The 14,536-nt window shown below is 67.2% G+C and overlaps 2 protein-coding genes across 3 annotated transcripts in view; one reads left to right on the top strand and one right to left on the bottom strand.

Moving 5' to 3' along the window:
- Window positions 1–46: 46 nt before the first annotated feature.
- On the top strand, window positions 47–5,736 carry TARBP2 (TARBP2 subunit of RISC loading complex). Of its 2 annotated transcripts, XM_056515224.1 has the most exons (9): window positions 47–154; window positions 1,232–1,401; window positions 2,550–2,649; window positions 2,910–2,993; window positions 3,096–3,168; window positions 4,481–4,598; window positions 4,678–4,805; window positions 4,991–5,180; window positions 5,317–5,736. In XM_056515224.1, the coding sequence occupies exons 1-9, from the start codon at window positions 102–104 to the stop codon at window positions 5,472–5,474; spliced, it is 1,074 nt and encodes a 357-aa protein (XP_056371199.1). In that variant the 5' UTR covers window positions 47–101; the 3' UTR covers window positions 5,475–5,736. The 2 variants fall into 2 exon arrangements, with proteins under 2 accessions (XP_056371199.1, XP_056371200.1); XM_056515225.1 differs by lacking the exon at window positions 2,910–2,993.
- A 4,365-nt stretch (window positions 5,737–10,101) lies between these two features.
- The window catches only part of LOC130265912 (cyclic AMP-dependent transcription factor ATF-7-like), a 63,684-nt gene continuing 59,249 nt past the window's right edge, over window positions 10,102–14,536 (bottom strand). Inside the window, exons 12-15 of the mRNA XM_056515252.1 lie at window positions 10,719–11,326; window positions 10,653–10,684; window positions 10,543–10,618; window positions 10,102–10,509 (exon numbers count right to left, since the gene is read on the bottom strand). Of these exons, the coding sequence (XP_056371227.1) occupies window positions 11,115–11,326 (212 nt within the window). The 3' untranslated portion in view covers window positions 10,102–10,509; window positions 10,543–10,618; window positions 10,653–10,684; window positions 10,719–11,114. The remainder of the gene's footprint in view (window positions 10,510–10,542; window positions 10,619–10,652; window positions 10,685–10,718; window positions 11,327–14,536) is intronic.

The following is a 14,536-nucleotide window of genomic DNA, read 5'->3' as shown; positions in this document are numbered from 1 at the left end:
GCGCCGGGCGGACTACAGCTCCCAGCACCCCCCGCGCGGCGCGGCGCTCCCGTGATGCCGCGCGCCCCCTGGCGGCGCGGGCGGCGGCCGGAGCGGCGGGGATGAGCGAGGAGGGGGCGGGCGGGGCCCGGCGGAGCGGCGGCGCCTTCCCCAGGTACCGGCACCCCCGCAGCCCCCCCGCAGCCCCCCAGAGCCCCCCGGCAGCGCCCGCGGCTCCCCCGGCACCGGCACGGCCCCCGCGCGCGGCGGCGGCGGGCAGGGGGAGGGGCGGCCTAGGCCGGGCCCGGGCCCCGGCGGGGGCGGGGGGGGCCGGGGGGGGCGCGGGGCCGTCCCGGTGCGCGGCGGGGAGGGGACGGGGCTGGCCCCGAGCGGGCGGAGGGGCCTTCCCCGTGCCCCCAGTGGCACTGCCACCCCTGTCCCCGTGTCCCCGCGCTGTGTGCCAGTGCCACCCCTGTCCCCGTGCCCCCAAGTGCCACCCGCCCCTGTCCCCGTGTCCCCAAGTGCCACCCGCCCCTGTCCCCGTGTCCCCAAGTGCCACCCATCCCTGTCCCCGTGTCCCTAGTGGCACTGCCATCCCTGTCCCCGTGCCCCCAAGTGCCACCCACCCCTGTCCCCGTGCCCCCAAGTGCCACCCATCCCTGTCCCCGTGCCCCCAAGTGCCACCCACCCCTGTCCCCGTGCCCCCAAGTGCCACCCATCCCTGTCCCTGTGTCCCCAAGTGCCACCCACCCCTGTCCCCGTGTCCCTAGTGACACTGCCAACCCTGTCCCTGTGTCCCCAAGTGCCACCCATGCCTGTCCCCGTGCCCCCAAGTGCCACCCGCCCCTGTCCCCGTGTCCCCAAGTGCCACCCATCTCTGTCCCTGTGCCCCCAAGTGCCACCCACCCCTGTCCCCGTGTCCCCACGCTGTGTGCCAGTGCCACCTCTGTCCCCACACAGCACAGGGGCTCCATCCCTGTCCTTGTGTCACCACGTCACACACAAATGCCACCCCGTGTCCCCACACACCGTGGTAGTGCCACCCGTCCCCGTGTCCCCGTGTCCCTACAGTGCATGGCAGTGCCACCCTTGTGTCCCTGTGTCCCTGCAGTGTGTGGCAGTGTCCCCGTGCTGCTGATACCCCTGTCCCTGCCCCATCCCTGTCCCATCCCTGTCCCTGTCCCATCCCTGTCCCATCCCGGTCCCTGCCGTGTCCCACCCGTGTCCGTGTCACCGCGTGTCCGTGTCGCAGCCTGGAGCAGATGGTGGCCGCCAGCCCCGGCAAGACGCCCATCAGCCTCCTGCAGGAGTATGGGACTCGCTTAGGCCGCACCCCCGGCTACGACCTGCTCAAGGCCGAGGGCCAGGCCCACCAGCCCAACTTCACCTTCCGTGTCACCCTCGGGGACATCAGCTGCACCGGTGGGACCCCGCCCCGGGACCCCCGGGACCCCCACAGCCAGCCTGGGGACCCCCGGGACCCCCACAGCCGGCCTGGGACCCCCGGGACCCCCGGGACCCCCACTGCCAGCCTGGGACCCCCGGGACCCCCACAGCCAGCCTGGGGACCCCTGGGACCCCCACTGCCAGCCTGGGACCCCTGGGACCCCCGGGACCCCCACAGCCAGCCTGGGGACCCCTGGGACCCCCACTGCCAGCCTGGGACCCCTGGGACCCCCACTGCCAGCCTGGGACCCCTGGGACCCCCGGGACCCCCACAGCCAGCCTGGGAACCCCTGGGACCCCCACTGCCAGCCTGGGACCCCTGGGACCCCCGGGACCCCCACAGCCAGCCTGGGACCCCCGGGACCCCCACAGCCAGCCTGGGGACCCCTGGGACCCCCGAGACCCCCACAGCCAGCCTGGGACCCCTGGGACCCCCACAGCCGGCCTGGGGACCCCTGGGACCCCCACAGCCAGCCTGGGACCCCTGGGACCCCCGGGACCCCCACTGCCAGCCTGGGACCCCCACAGCCAGCCTGGGGACCCCCGGGACCCCCACTGCCAGCCTGAGACCCCTGGGACCCCCGGGACCCCCACAGCCAGCCTGGGGACCCCCGGGACCCCCACAGCCAGCCTGGGACCCCTGGGACCCCCGGGACCCCCACAGCCAGCCTGGGACCCCCGGGACCCTTGGGACCCCCCACTGCTACCCTGGGGACCCCACAGCTAACCTGGGGACCCCTGGAACCCCCAGGACCCCCCCAGCCAGCCTGGGACCCCCACTGCTACCCTGAGGAACCCCAGGACCCCCACTGCCAGCCTGGCCCACCCTGGGGGCACCCCCTGCACCAGGGGCACCCCAGAATCCCTCTGGGGGCACCCCCTGCACCGGGGGCACCCCAAACTCCCCCTGGGGGCACCCCCTGCACCGGGGGCACCCCCAACCCCTGTTCCCAGGCTGGGACCCCCCCTTTGCCCCCCGAGGGTCTGCCCCGTGCTTTGGGATGGGGACATGGGGGGAACCTCTGGGATCCCCAAAACCCTGGGTGCTGCTGGGGGGGTCCCCGGGTGTCCCCCCCGTGTCCCTGACCCCGTGTCCCTGACCCCGTGTCCCCCCGTGTCCCCAGGACAGGGTCCCAGCAAGAAGGCGGCGAAGCACAAGGCGGCCGAGGTGGCCCTGAGGCTGCTCAGAGGGGGGGGGGCCATGCTGGAGCCCCTGGAGCACAGGTGGGGGCTGGGGGGCACCGGGGGGCACCCGGGGGGCACCGGGGGGGCACCGGAGGGGCTGGGGGTTCATGGGGGGTGGGGGGCACCCAATTTTGGGGGGTACTGGGGAGGAGTTTGGGGGTACCAAAGGGGTATTTGAGGGGATTTGCTGGGCTCTGATGGGTTTGGGGGGGGCTGGGGAGGTTGTGGGGGTGCCTGGAGGGGGTCTGGGGGTCCCCAAAAGCCCGAGGGGGTGGGGCTGACCCGGCCCCTCCCCCCAGCTCTCCGTTCCCCCCGGAGCCCCCGGCAGAGCCCGGCCCCGCCGCGCCCCCCCCGGCCCCCGCCGCGCCCCCCCCCTCGCCCAGGTAAGGGGGGGCCACCGTGTCCCCACCCCCCGAACCCCCCCCAAACCCCTCTGTGCCCCCCCGGGGGGGCCTGGGCGCCCCCCTGAGCCTGTGCCCCCGCAGGGGCCCCCCCCTGGAGATGAAGGCGCCGGTGTCCCCCCCCCAGGCCGAGTGTAACCCCGTGGGGGCGCTGCAGGTGGGTGACACTGGGGGACACGAGGGGACACTGACCCCCTGCTCTGGGGACCCCCACTCCGGGGACCCCCTGCTTTGGGGACCCCCTGCTCTGGGGACCCCTGCTCTGGGGACCCCCAGCTCTGGGGACCCCCACTCTGGGGACCACTGCTCTGGGGACCCCCCACTCCGGGGACCCCCTGCTCTGGGGACCCCCACTCTGGGGACCCCCTGCTCTGGGGACCCCCTGCTCTAGGGACCCCCACTCTGGGGACCCCCACTCTGGGGACCACTGCTCTGGGGACCCCCCACTCCGGGGACCCCCTGCTCTGGGGACCCCCACTCTGGGGACACCCCGCTCTGGGGCCCCCCTGCTTTGGGGACCCCCTGCTCCGGGGACCCCCCCTCTGGGGACCCCCCGCTCTGGGGACCCCCTGCTCTGGGGACCCCCCACTCCGGGGACCCCCTGCTCTGGGGACCCCTGCTCTGGGGACCCCCTGCTTTGGGGACCCCCTGCTCTGGGGACCCCTGCTCTGGGACCACTGCTCTGGGACCACTGCTCTGGGGACCCCCCACTCTGGGGACCCCCTGCTCCGGGGACCCCCTGCTCTGGGGACCCCCCACTCTGGGGACCCCCTGCTCTGGGGACCCCCCGCTCTGGGGACCCCCACTCTGGGGCCGTGACCTGCCCAGGGTGGGGGGCACGGCCCTGGGGGTGGCCTCACCCTTGAACGGGGGGGACACGATGGCATTGGGGCTCTTCTTCCTTTTGGGGACAGTTACTCCTGTTTTGGGGACAGTTCCCTCCTTTGGGGACAGTTACTCCTGTTTTGGGGACAGTTATCTCCAGTTTGGGGCAGTTACTCCTGTTTTGGGGGCTGCTCCCTCCATTTTGTGCTGCTTATCCCCATTTAGGGACAGTTATTACTTTGGGCTGGTTATCCCTCTTTTGGGGACAGTTACGCCTGTTTTGGGTGTAGTAATCCCCATTTTGGGGCTGTTTATCCCCATTTTGGGGCCGGTTATCCCCGTTTTGGGGCTGTTTATCCCCATTTTGGGGATGTTCATCCCCATTTTTGGGCTGTTTATCCCCATTTTGGGGCCGGTTATCCCCACTTTGGTGCCGGTTATCCCCACTTTGGGGCCGGTTATCCCCAATTTTGGGCTGTTTATCCCCATTTTGGGGCCGGTTATCCCCATTTTGGTGCCGGTTATCCCCACTTTGGTGCCGGTTATCCCCCCTTTGGGGCCGGCTATCCCCGTCCCGGCCCCGCTCGGAGCTCTGACGCCCCGCGGGGCTGTCCCCGCTGTCCCCGCTGTCCCCGCTGTCCCAGGAGCTGGTGGTGCAGAAGGGCTGGCGCCTGCCCGAGTACACGGTGACGCAGGAGTCGGGCCCGGCGCACCGCAAGGAGTTCACCATGACCTGCCGCGTGGAGCGCTTCGTGGAGATCGGTGAGGGGCGGGTGGGGGTCCCGGGGGGCTGGGGCGGGCCCGGGGGGGGGTCCCGGCTCACCCCGCGCCCCCTCCCCAGGCAGCGGCACCTCCAAGAAGCTGGCCAAGCGCAACGCGGCCGCCAAGATGCTGGTGCGGATCCACAACGTGCCCATGGAGCCGCGGGACGGCAGCGAGGCCGAGGGCGAGGAGGACCAGTTCAACATGGTACTGGGGGCACTGGGAGGGCCGCGGGACCCCCGGACCGCCCCCGAACCAGCCCGGGACCACCCCGGGGCCCCCCGGTGTCCCCTCCCTGCTCCCGGGCGCGCTCTGTGCCGCCGTTCCCGCATTCCCGGGGGGGGTCCCGCACGTCGGGACGGTCCCCGAGCCCCCCCGTGCCCCCTCCCCAGACGTGCCCGCGGCTGGAGGGGCTGCGGGGCCGCGCCCCCGGCTGCACCTGGGACTCGCTGCGCAACTCGGCGGGCGAGAAGCTGGGCCAGCTGCGGAGCCGGGGGGCGACCCCCGCGCCGGGCGGGGCCTGCGCGCTGCTGCAGGAGCTCTCGGAGGAGCAGAGCTTCGCCATCAGCTACCTCGACATCGGTGAGCGCGGGGTGAGCGCGGGGTGACCCTGAACCGCCCTGAGCCCGGAGTGACCCCAAACCGCCCTGAGCCCGGGGTGACCCCGCGGCACCCCCAAACCGCCCAGGGCTCACGGTGACCCCACTGTGCCCCCCAGACGCGCTGAGCCTCAGCGGGCTGCACCAGTGCCTGGTGGAGCTCTCCACGCAGCCGACCACCGTGTGCCACGGCGCTGCCCCGTCCCGCGACGGCGCCCGCGCCCAGGCCGCCCGCAACGCGCTGCAGTACCTGCGCATCATGGCCGGGGGCAAGTGACCCCCGCCCGGGGGGCTACTGAGCCCCGCCCGGGGGCCACTGAGCCCCGCCCGGGCCCCGCGGCTCGCTCAGCAGCGCTCGGACCTCGGGACGCGGCGCCCACCCGCGGCCGCCCGGCCTCTGGACGCGGCCACCGCGCTGCCCCCGCTGCGGGTGGATGGACAGACGGACCTCAGGCCCCGGGGTCTCCCTCCCCCCTCCCCGTTCCGGAGGGTCCCCGGTGCCATCGGCCCCCCAGGAATAAAAGCTGGGGGGGTTTGTACTGCCCGTGTCGGCTCTGTTGGGGCTGGGGGCACAAACGGGGCACAGCGAGGGCTCGGGGGGCGTGTGACCGCTTTATTGAGGGAGGGGCGGTCCCGCGGGTGGCTCGGGATAGGCTCGGCTCGGGATGGGCTCAGGGCCGGGCTGGGCTCAGGGCTGGGCTCAGGGCTGGTCTCAGGGCTGGGCTCGGCTCAGGGCTGGTCTCAGGGCCGGGCTCAGGGCCGGGCTGGGCTCAGGGCTGGGCTCAGGGCCGGGCTCAGCGGCGGCGGCCGAAGCGCTGCGGGGTCGCCACGGTCCAGAACGGGGCCAGCGGGGGGTCCCAGCTGCGGGGGCTGAGCCCCCCCTGCGGCCCCCACCCCGAGCTGCCGGGGACAGCACGGTGGATCCCCGCCGGGGACAGCGGGGACAGACAGATGGACAGGGATGGACGGATGGACTGACAGGGGTGGATGGCAATGGGCTGAAGGACACGGACTCTTAATGGGGACCCCATCCCCACACCACTGACCCTTCCCAGGCACCCCAAGACCATCCCTGCCCCCCCACCTCCTGCGCCCCTCCGCTGTCCCCAAACCCCCGAACTCCATCCCTCAGTGCCCCCAGACCGGGACCCCCCAGACCGGGACCCCCCCAGACCGGGACCCCTCCCCGCTCACCTCGGCGGCCGCGGGGGGGTCCCGGAGCAGCGCTCCCAGGGCGGCGGCGGCGGCCCGGGGCGGGGGAGGACCGGGGGTCACGGCGGTGCAGGAGCCGGAGTGCGACCCCCGACCCCAACCCCGATCACCGCCCCCCACAAACCGAACCCGGCCGGGCCGGCGCTCACCGGGACCGGGCCGGGGGTCCCGGGACAGGCGCGGGTGGAGCGCGGGGTCCCCGCCAGCAGCAGCAGGAGCAGCACCGGGCACCGCGACATCGCCGCCGACATCGCCCCCGACATCGCCGCCGCCGCCGCCGCCGCCTCTTATAGGGGGGCCGGGGGTCCCGGGGGAGCGGGACCCGGCGCCGTTAATTAAAGCCATTTAGCAGCCGCGACAGCCGCCCCCGGGGACGGACGGACGGACGGACGGATGGACGGACGGACGGGGGAGCTCCGCAGCTCCCGCCCCGCCCGGGCCCCGCTACCGGCACCGCCGGGGCTGCGGAGCGAGACCCCCGGGACCCCCGAGAGCGGGACTCCCCCACAGCCCCCAGCCAGGAGCCCTCGAGACCGGGACCCCTCCTTTGCCCCCCGGACCGTCCCCCCTGTCTCCCCAGACCCCTCCTTTGTCCCCTCGGGACCCCTCACTGTCCCTCCCCTGTCCCCCCTGTCCCCCTCCTTTGCCCCCCGCGCCCCCTCCCCGCTCGGCCGCCTCTCGCTGTCGCCACCCGGTGGCCGCTCCGCGCTCCTGCAGCCCCGACGGCGCGGCCGCTGCACTCCCGACCCCGAACCAGCCGAAATCGCCCCAAAAAATCGCACCCGAGGGTGCCCCGCGCCACTGCGGTGTCCTCACAAGCACCCGGGAGCGGGGACAGTCCCACGCCGGTGTCACCCCCACCGTGAACCCCCGGGGTGTCCCCAGCCCGCGCCCCCCGCAGCAAAGGGCAGCAGCCGGCCCGCCTGGGTAATATTTTAATGTTATATTTGCAGCATAAATAAAAGGCACGTTACATGTTTGGTATGACACGGCCGAGGGCTGGGGGGAGGCTGGGACGTGTCCCCCGGGTCCCCCCGCGGCCCCGGGCCCCCGCGGGGGCTGTGAGGACCCGCTCACGGAGCCCGGGCGGGGCTGGGGGTCCCTCGGAGGGGCGGGGGTCGGGTCAGACCCGCGGCGGCCGATCTACGATATATGGGTGCGTATACGCGTCGATATGGACTGGTAAGATACTACACAGGTACTCGGGGGGTCCTTTTTTGGCTTCTTCCATTATTGATCGTCAAAGCTCGTGGCACAAAGCAGCTGGGGGGGGTGGGGGGCACGCCCAGGACCCTCGTCCCGTGTCCCTTTGGCACCTCCCGGGCTCGTTCTGGGGTCCCCGAGCCCCGAAATGACACAATTCCCACCTGAGTCGGGAATTCCGGACTAAAGGCGGGTCTGGGGGGGCGAACAGGCACCAACTGCTCCCACCCCGCTCAATCCTGAGGGATCTGGAGAGGGGAGGAAAGGAGGGAAGGGGCAGGAGCTCCCCGCTGGCGGGGTCGGGTTTGCAGCCGTTTGTCCCAGTTCGAGGTCACAGCTCGGATAAAATCCATAAACCCCAAATCCCAGCGGCTGATCCCGCTCTCCGTGCGCCCCCAGCCCGACCCCGCAGGGCTCAGGTGAGGAGCCCCCGATCACCCCCGGATTCAGGGATGGGACCGAGGAGGGGACGGGGAGAGGAGCAGGGACAGGGACAGGGACAGGGACAGGGACAGGGACAGGGACAGGGACAGCGACAGGGAACAGGGACAAGGGACAGGGACCCCGGGATTCCCAGAGCAAGGTGCAGGCGCCCGGCGCTGCCGAGCGGGGCCGGGGCCGCCACCCCCGGGAGCCTCGGGAAAGCGGGAGGAACCACCACGGAGCAGAAACGAACTGGTCACAACGCGAGGAGCGGCCGCTTCTGGGGTAAAACACACCTGGGGAGCCCCGAGCTGTGAGAGAAGCGAGAACAGACCCAGGCACAGCCGGGCCTGGATGCGGATCCTTCATTCCCTGCCTGGCCCCGAGCGCGTTTGGAGCTCCCAACCGTCTTTTTCCGGATTTGCAGAATTTTCAAGGCACTGGCGATGGGGGATGTGGGAACGGGGAATTTTGGGGCATTGGAGGGAGGGGACAAAGGGGAAAAAGGGGAAAACTGCTCCTGCATCCCACCCCGAGGGGACCACGAGGATTCCCGGGAGAGCAGCGAGGCTCCGTCCCGACACAGAGAGTTGGATGAGCGAGAGGAAAAAGGGAGTGAGGGAGCAGCAGCACAAACCCACCCCAATCCTGATCCCGATCCCGATCCCAATCCTGATCCCGATCCCAATGCTGATCCCGACCCCAATCCTGATCCCGATCCCAATGCTGATCCCAGTCCTGATGCTGATCCCGACCCCAATCCTGATCTCGATCCCAATCCCAATCCCAGTCCCGATGCTGATCCCGATCCCAATCCTGATGCTGATCCCAGTCCCGATCTCAATCTGATCCCAGTCCCGATCCCGATGCTGATCCCAATCCCGATGCTGATCCCGATCCCAGTCCCGATGCTGATCCCAGTCCTGATGCTGATCCCGATCCCAATCCCAGTCTCAATGCTGATCCCAGTCCCGATCCCAATCCCGATCCCGATCCCGATCCCAGCCGAGGAAGCGCTGCAGAGGAGGGAGGGCGAGAAGCCGATCCCATCGCTGGGAAAGCCCCAAATCCCAGGAGATTCCCGTCCTGCTCAGCCTTTGCTTTGGGCTTTGCTGTCCCTGGGAACCTTCCAAACAAAATCACTCGGACAAACCAAGCTGGCTCCAAAGTGGCGAAGTGCGACCTGAGGAGGGGACCGGGGAGGGGCAGGAATTCCAAGGGCTGGAGCAGCTCCACGGAGCGGGACAAGATTCCTTCCAAATCCCACAAACACTTCGGCAACTCCTCCCACGCCCCGGCCGCGGCCGCGGGGCGCCGGGGGTCACAGAGAGCCCAGGCAGGAACAGGGACCCGTCCCAGGGGCTCCTCACGATTCCAGGGGCTCCCCACACCCAGGACGGGCTCTGACCCTGCCCAGGAAGCGAATCCTGAGCGGGGCAAAGCCCGAGCCCGTTCCCGGCTCCCTCCCCTCGGAACAGGCAACGAGTCCCGGATTAAGGCCACCGACATCGAGGTCCTGGGAGGCGATCCCGGGCAGCCTGGGCTGGGTTTGTCCAGGCTGGGTTTGTCCGGGCTGGGTTTGTCGGGCTGGGTTTGTCCAGGCTGGGTTTGTCCAGGCTGGGTTTGCCCGGGCTGGGTTTGCCCGGTCGGGGTTTGTCCGGGCTGGGTTTGTCGGGCTGGGTTTGTCCAGGCTGGGTTTGTCTGGGCTGGGTTTGCCCGGGCTGGGTTTGCCCGGGCTGGGTTTGTCCTGGGCCGTTCCCTGCGGCCATTCCCGGCTCCGATCCCTCGGGAATGCGGGAGCCCCCTCTGCACCCCGCCTGGAGCAGCCCCTGGGGACACCTCTGTCCCCCAGCCCCGCGCTGTCCCCTTGTCCCAGCCCCTGGGACACAGACCCAGCGCGGTCCCACTTCCCATCGTGCCCGAAATCCATCGCCGGGAGCGGGGAGGGAGGGAGGGAGGGAGGGAGGGAGGGAGGAGACCTCGACCGTGCGAGCTCGGAGCGCCGGGAGCCTCCAGGTGAAGGTGCAGGGACAGCACGGGGACAGCACGGGGTGTCACAGCCCAGGGGACAGCACGGAGTGTCACAGGGACAGCACAGAGGGTCTCAGCCCCCTGCCCAGGGGACAGCACGGAGTGTCACAGGACACAGCACAAGTGTCACAGGCCCTGCCCAGGGGACAGCACAAGTGTCACAGCCCCTGCCCAGGGGACAGGACAAGTGTCACAGCCCCTGCCCAGGGACAGGAGGGTGGCAGCTCCCGCAGGGTTCAGTGTTCAGCAGAGCCCGCCCTGCCCGGGGGCTCCGGGGCCGGGACCGCGCCAGAGCTGCCCGTAAGTGAAAACAAAACAAAAAGAGTAAAAACCCAGAGGAGACAGGAGAGATCCTGGCAGGCCCACGGTGGTCAGTCTGGGGCTGTGGTCAGTCTGGGGCTGTGGCCACTCTGAGCTGTGGCCACTCTGGGCTGTGGTCAGTCCTGGAGCTGTGGCCAGCCCAGGGCAGTGGTCACTTGGGGCTGTGGCCAGCCCGGGGCAGCGGTCACTCGGGGCTGTGGTCAGTCTGTGGCCAGCCCGGGGCAGCGGTCACTCGGGGCTGTGGCCAGCCCAGGGCAGTGGTCACTCGGGGCTGTGGCCAGCCCAGGGCAGCGGTCACTCGGGGCTGTGGCCAGCCCAGGGCAGTGGTCACTCGGGGCTGTGGCCAGCCCGGGGCAGCGGTCACTCGGGGCTGTGGTCAGTCTGTGGCCAGCCCGGGGCAGCGGTCACTCGGGGCTGTGGCCAGCCCGGGGCAGCGGTCACTCGGGGCTGTGGTCAGTCCTGGTGCTGTGGCCAGCCCGGGGCAGCGGTCACTCGGGGCTGTGGCCAGCCCAGGGCAGCGGTCACTCGGGGCTGTGGTCAGTCTGTGGCCAGCCCAGGGCAGCGGTCACTCGGGGCTGTGGCCAGCCCAGGGCAGCGGTCACTCGGGGCTGTGGTCAGTCCTGGTGCTGTGGCCAGCCCGGGGCAGCGGTCACTCGGGGCTGTGGCCAGCCCGGGGCAGCGGTCACTCGGGCTGCGGTCAGTCCGGGGCGCTCCGGGGCTCTGGCCATCATCTGCCGGCAGACTGGGACTGTGGGGCCATGATGACGTGCGCGGCCGCGGGCACGGCCAGCTCTGTCCTTTGCCCGGCCATCTGGGCCAGCACCGAGCTGGCCACGGCCTCGGCGGCCGAGCGAGCCGCGCTCAGCCCGTTGGGGGCCGAGCTGTGCTGGATGACGGCGGCCGGGGAGCCCGTGGGCTCCGAGCTCTCCTTGGGGCTCTCTGCGGAGAGAGGACACGTCAGGGACGGGACAGGACAGGACAGGGACAGGACAGGACAGGACAGGGACGGGGACAGGACAGGGACAGGACAGGGACGGGGACAGGGACGGGGACAGGACAGGGACAGGACAGGGACGGGGACAGGGACGGGGACAGGACAGGGACAGGACAGGGACGGGGACAGGACAAGACAGGACAGGGACAGGGATGGGGACAGGACATGGACAGGGACAGGACAGGACAGGGACAGGACAGGGACACGGTCAGGGATGGGGACAGGGACACAGTCAGGGACAGGGACAGGATGGGGACAGGGCGGGAAGAGGGGTGGGAATGATGATTTGGGGTGGGAGTGTTGCTGGTTTAGGGTGGGAGTGGGAATGCTGCTGGTTTGGAGTGGGTGTGGTAATTTGGGGTGACAGTGCTGCTGGTTTGGGGTGGCAATGCTGCTGGTTTGGGGTGGGAATGGTTTGGGGTGACAATGCTGCTGGTTTGGGGTGACAATGCTGCTGGTTTGGGGTGACAGTGCTGCTGGTTTGGGGTGACAGTGCTGCTGGTTTGGGGTGACAATGCTGCTGGTTTGGGGTGACAGTGCTGCTGGTTTGGGGTGACAGTGCTGCTGGCCCAGAGCAGGATCTGGGACCACCAGGAGCCCTCTGGACTCTCACCTGCCCAGCCTGGAGCCCCCCCCATGGAACCCCAGCCCCCTCAGGAGACCCCTCCCTTCGGGCAGGACTAATTAGGAGCTGGGAGATAACGAACCTCCACGCTGGGATTGCTGCCCCATCCTTGGGGATGGGATCCTCCCGAATTTTAGGGAATGGAACCATCCCGAATTCAGGCACTGGGATCCTGCTGAATTCCGGGGAATGGAACCTTCTGGAATGCAGGCAGCAGCAGCACAGCCTGCCGAGCCCGAGGAGGGCAGCACTGCCACAACCTTCACTCCCCACCCTGCTGCACTCCCAGACCTTCCATTCCTCGTTAAAAGGAATTAACCAATTAATTCCCCCCGGCTTCTCCAACAGGATTTCCTCGGCAGGGCCACAGCTGGGCTCTGGGGGGGATTTTTCCCCTAAATCACCTGCTCTGCTCCTCACTGCTCCCCAAAACACTGGAACCCATCAGAACCCCTCAGCAGCCTCTGCCTGCTCCGTGATTTTGGGGTTTGAAGCACCAGGAGGGGACAGGGCAGGGTTTTGTCCCTCCTTTGTTCAGAGCTGGGTCTGCCAGCCCAGGGCATCCCCTGGGACATTCCCTGCACCACAAACCCCAAACTGGGGGAAATCAGCTCTGACTGAAACCTCACCGGGCTCTGGAAATGCACTGGGGGCTCTGCTCTCCTTTCCCATTGCCAGAGCAACGCCTGTCCTGGCACCCCAAACCCCAAATTCACTGCAGGCAAACCCCAAACTCACTGCAGGCAAACCCCAAATTCACTGCAGGCAAACCCCAAATTCACTGCAGACAAACCCCAAACTCACTGCAGACAAAACCCCAAATTCACTGCAGGCAAAACCCCAAACTCACTGCAGACAAAACCCCAAATTCACTGCAGACAAACCCCCAAACTCACTGCAGACAAAACCCCAAATTCACTGCAGACAAACCCCAAATTCACTGCAGGCAAAACCCCAAATTCACTGCAGGCAAAACCCCAAACTCACTGCAGACAAAACCCCAAATTCACTGCAGGCAAAACCCCAAACTCACTGCAGACAAAACCCCAAATTCACTGCAGACAAACCCCCAAACTCACTGCAGACAAAACCCCAAATTCACTGCAGACAAACCCCAAATTCACTGCAGACAAAACCCCAAACTCACTGCAGACAAAACCCCAAATTCACTGCAGACAAACCCCAAATTCACTGCAGACAAACCCCAAATTCACTGCAGACAAACCTCAAACTCACTGCAGACAAACCCCAAATTCACTGCAGACAAAACCCCAAACTCACTGCAGGCAAAACCCCAAATTCACTGCAGACAAACCCCAAACTCACTGCAGGCAAACCCCAAATTCACTGCAGACAAACCCCAAACTCACTGCAGACAAACCCCAAATTCACTGCAGACAAACCCCCAAACTCACTGCAGGCAAAACCCCAAATTCACTGCAGACAAACCCCAAACTCACTGCAGACAAAACCCCAAATTCACTGCAGACAAAACCCCAAATTCACTGCAAACAAACCCCAAACTCACTGCAGACAAACCTCAAACTCACTGCAGACAAAACCCCAAATTCACTGCAGACAAAACCCCAAATTCACTGCAAACAAACCCCAAACTCACTGCAGACAAACCTCAAACTCACTGCAGACAAAACCCCAAATTCACTGCAGACAAACCTCAAACTCACTGCAAACCCCAAATTCACTGCAGACAAACCCCAAATTCACTGCAGACAAAACCCCAAATTCACTGCAGACAAACCCCAAATTCACTGCAGACAAACCCCAAATTCACTGCAGAAAAACCCCCAAACTCACTGCAGACAAACCCCAAATTCACTGCAGAAAAACCCCCAAACTCACTGCAGACAAACCCCCAAATTCACTGCAGACAAACCCCAAATTCACTGCAGGCAAACCCCAAACTCACTGCAGACAAACCCCAAATTCACTGCAAGCAAACCCCCAAATTCACTGCAGACAAACCCCAAACTCACTGCAGACAAACCCCAAACTCACTGCAGACAAACCCCAAATTCACTGCAGACAAACCCCCAAATTCACTGCAGACAAACCCCAAATTCACTGCAGACAAACCCCAAATTCACTGCAGAAAAACCCCCAAACTCACTGCAGACAAACCCCCAAATTCACTGCAGACAAACCCCAAATTCACTGCAGGCAAACCCCAAACTCACTGCAGACAAACCCCAAATTCACTGCAAGCAAACCCCCAAATTCACTGCAGACAAACCCCAAACTCACTGCAGACAAACCCCAAACTCACTGCAGACAAACCCCAAATTCACTGCAGACAAACCCCCAAATTCACTGCAGACAAACCCCAAACTCACTGCAGACAAACCCACAAACTCACTGCAGACAAAACCCCAAACTCACTGCAGACAAACCCCAAACTCACTGCAGACAAACCCCAAATTCACTGCAGACAAACCCCAAACTCACTGCAAGCAAACCCCAAATTCACTGCAGACAAACCCCCAAATTCACTGCAGACAAACCCACAAACTCG

The sequence above is a fragment of the Oenanthe melanoleuca genome, linkage group LGE22, assembly GCF_029582105.1.
Source record: "Oenanthe melanoleuca isolate GR-GAL-2019-014 linkage group LGE22, OMel1.0, whole genome shotgun sequence".
NCBI lineage: Eukaryota > Metazoa > Chordata > Aves > Passeriformes > Muscicapidae > Oenanthe > Oenanthe melanoleuca.
Note: the sequence above shows the minus strand (reverse complement) of the source record. Positions and strands in the feature narration are given on the sequence as shown.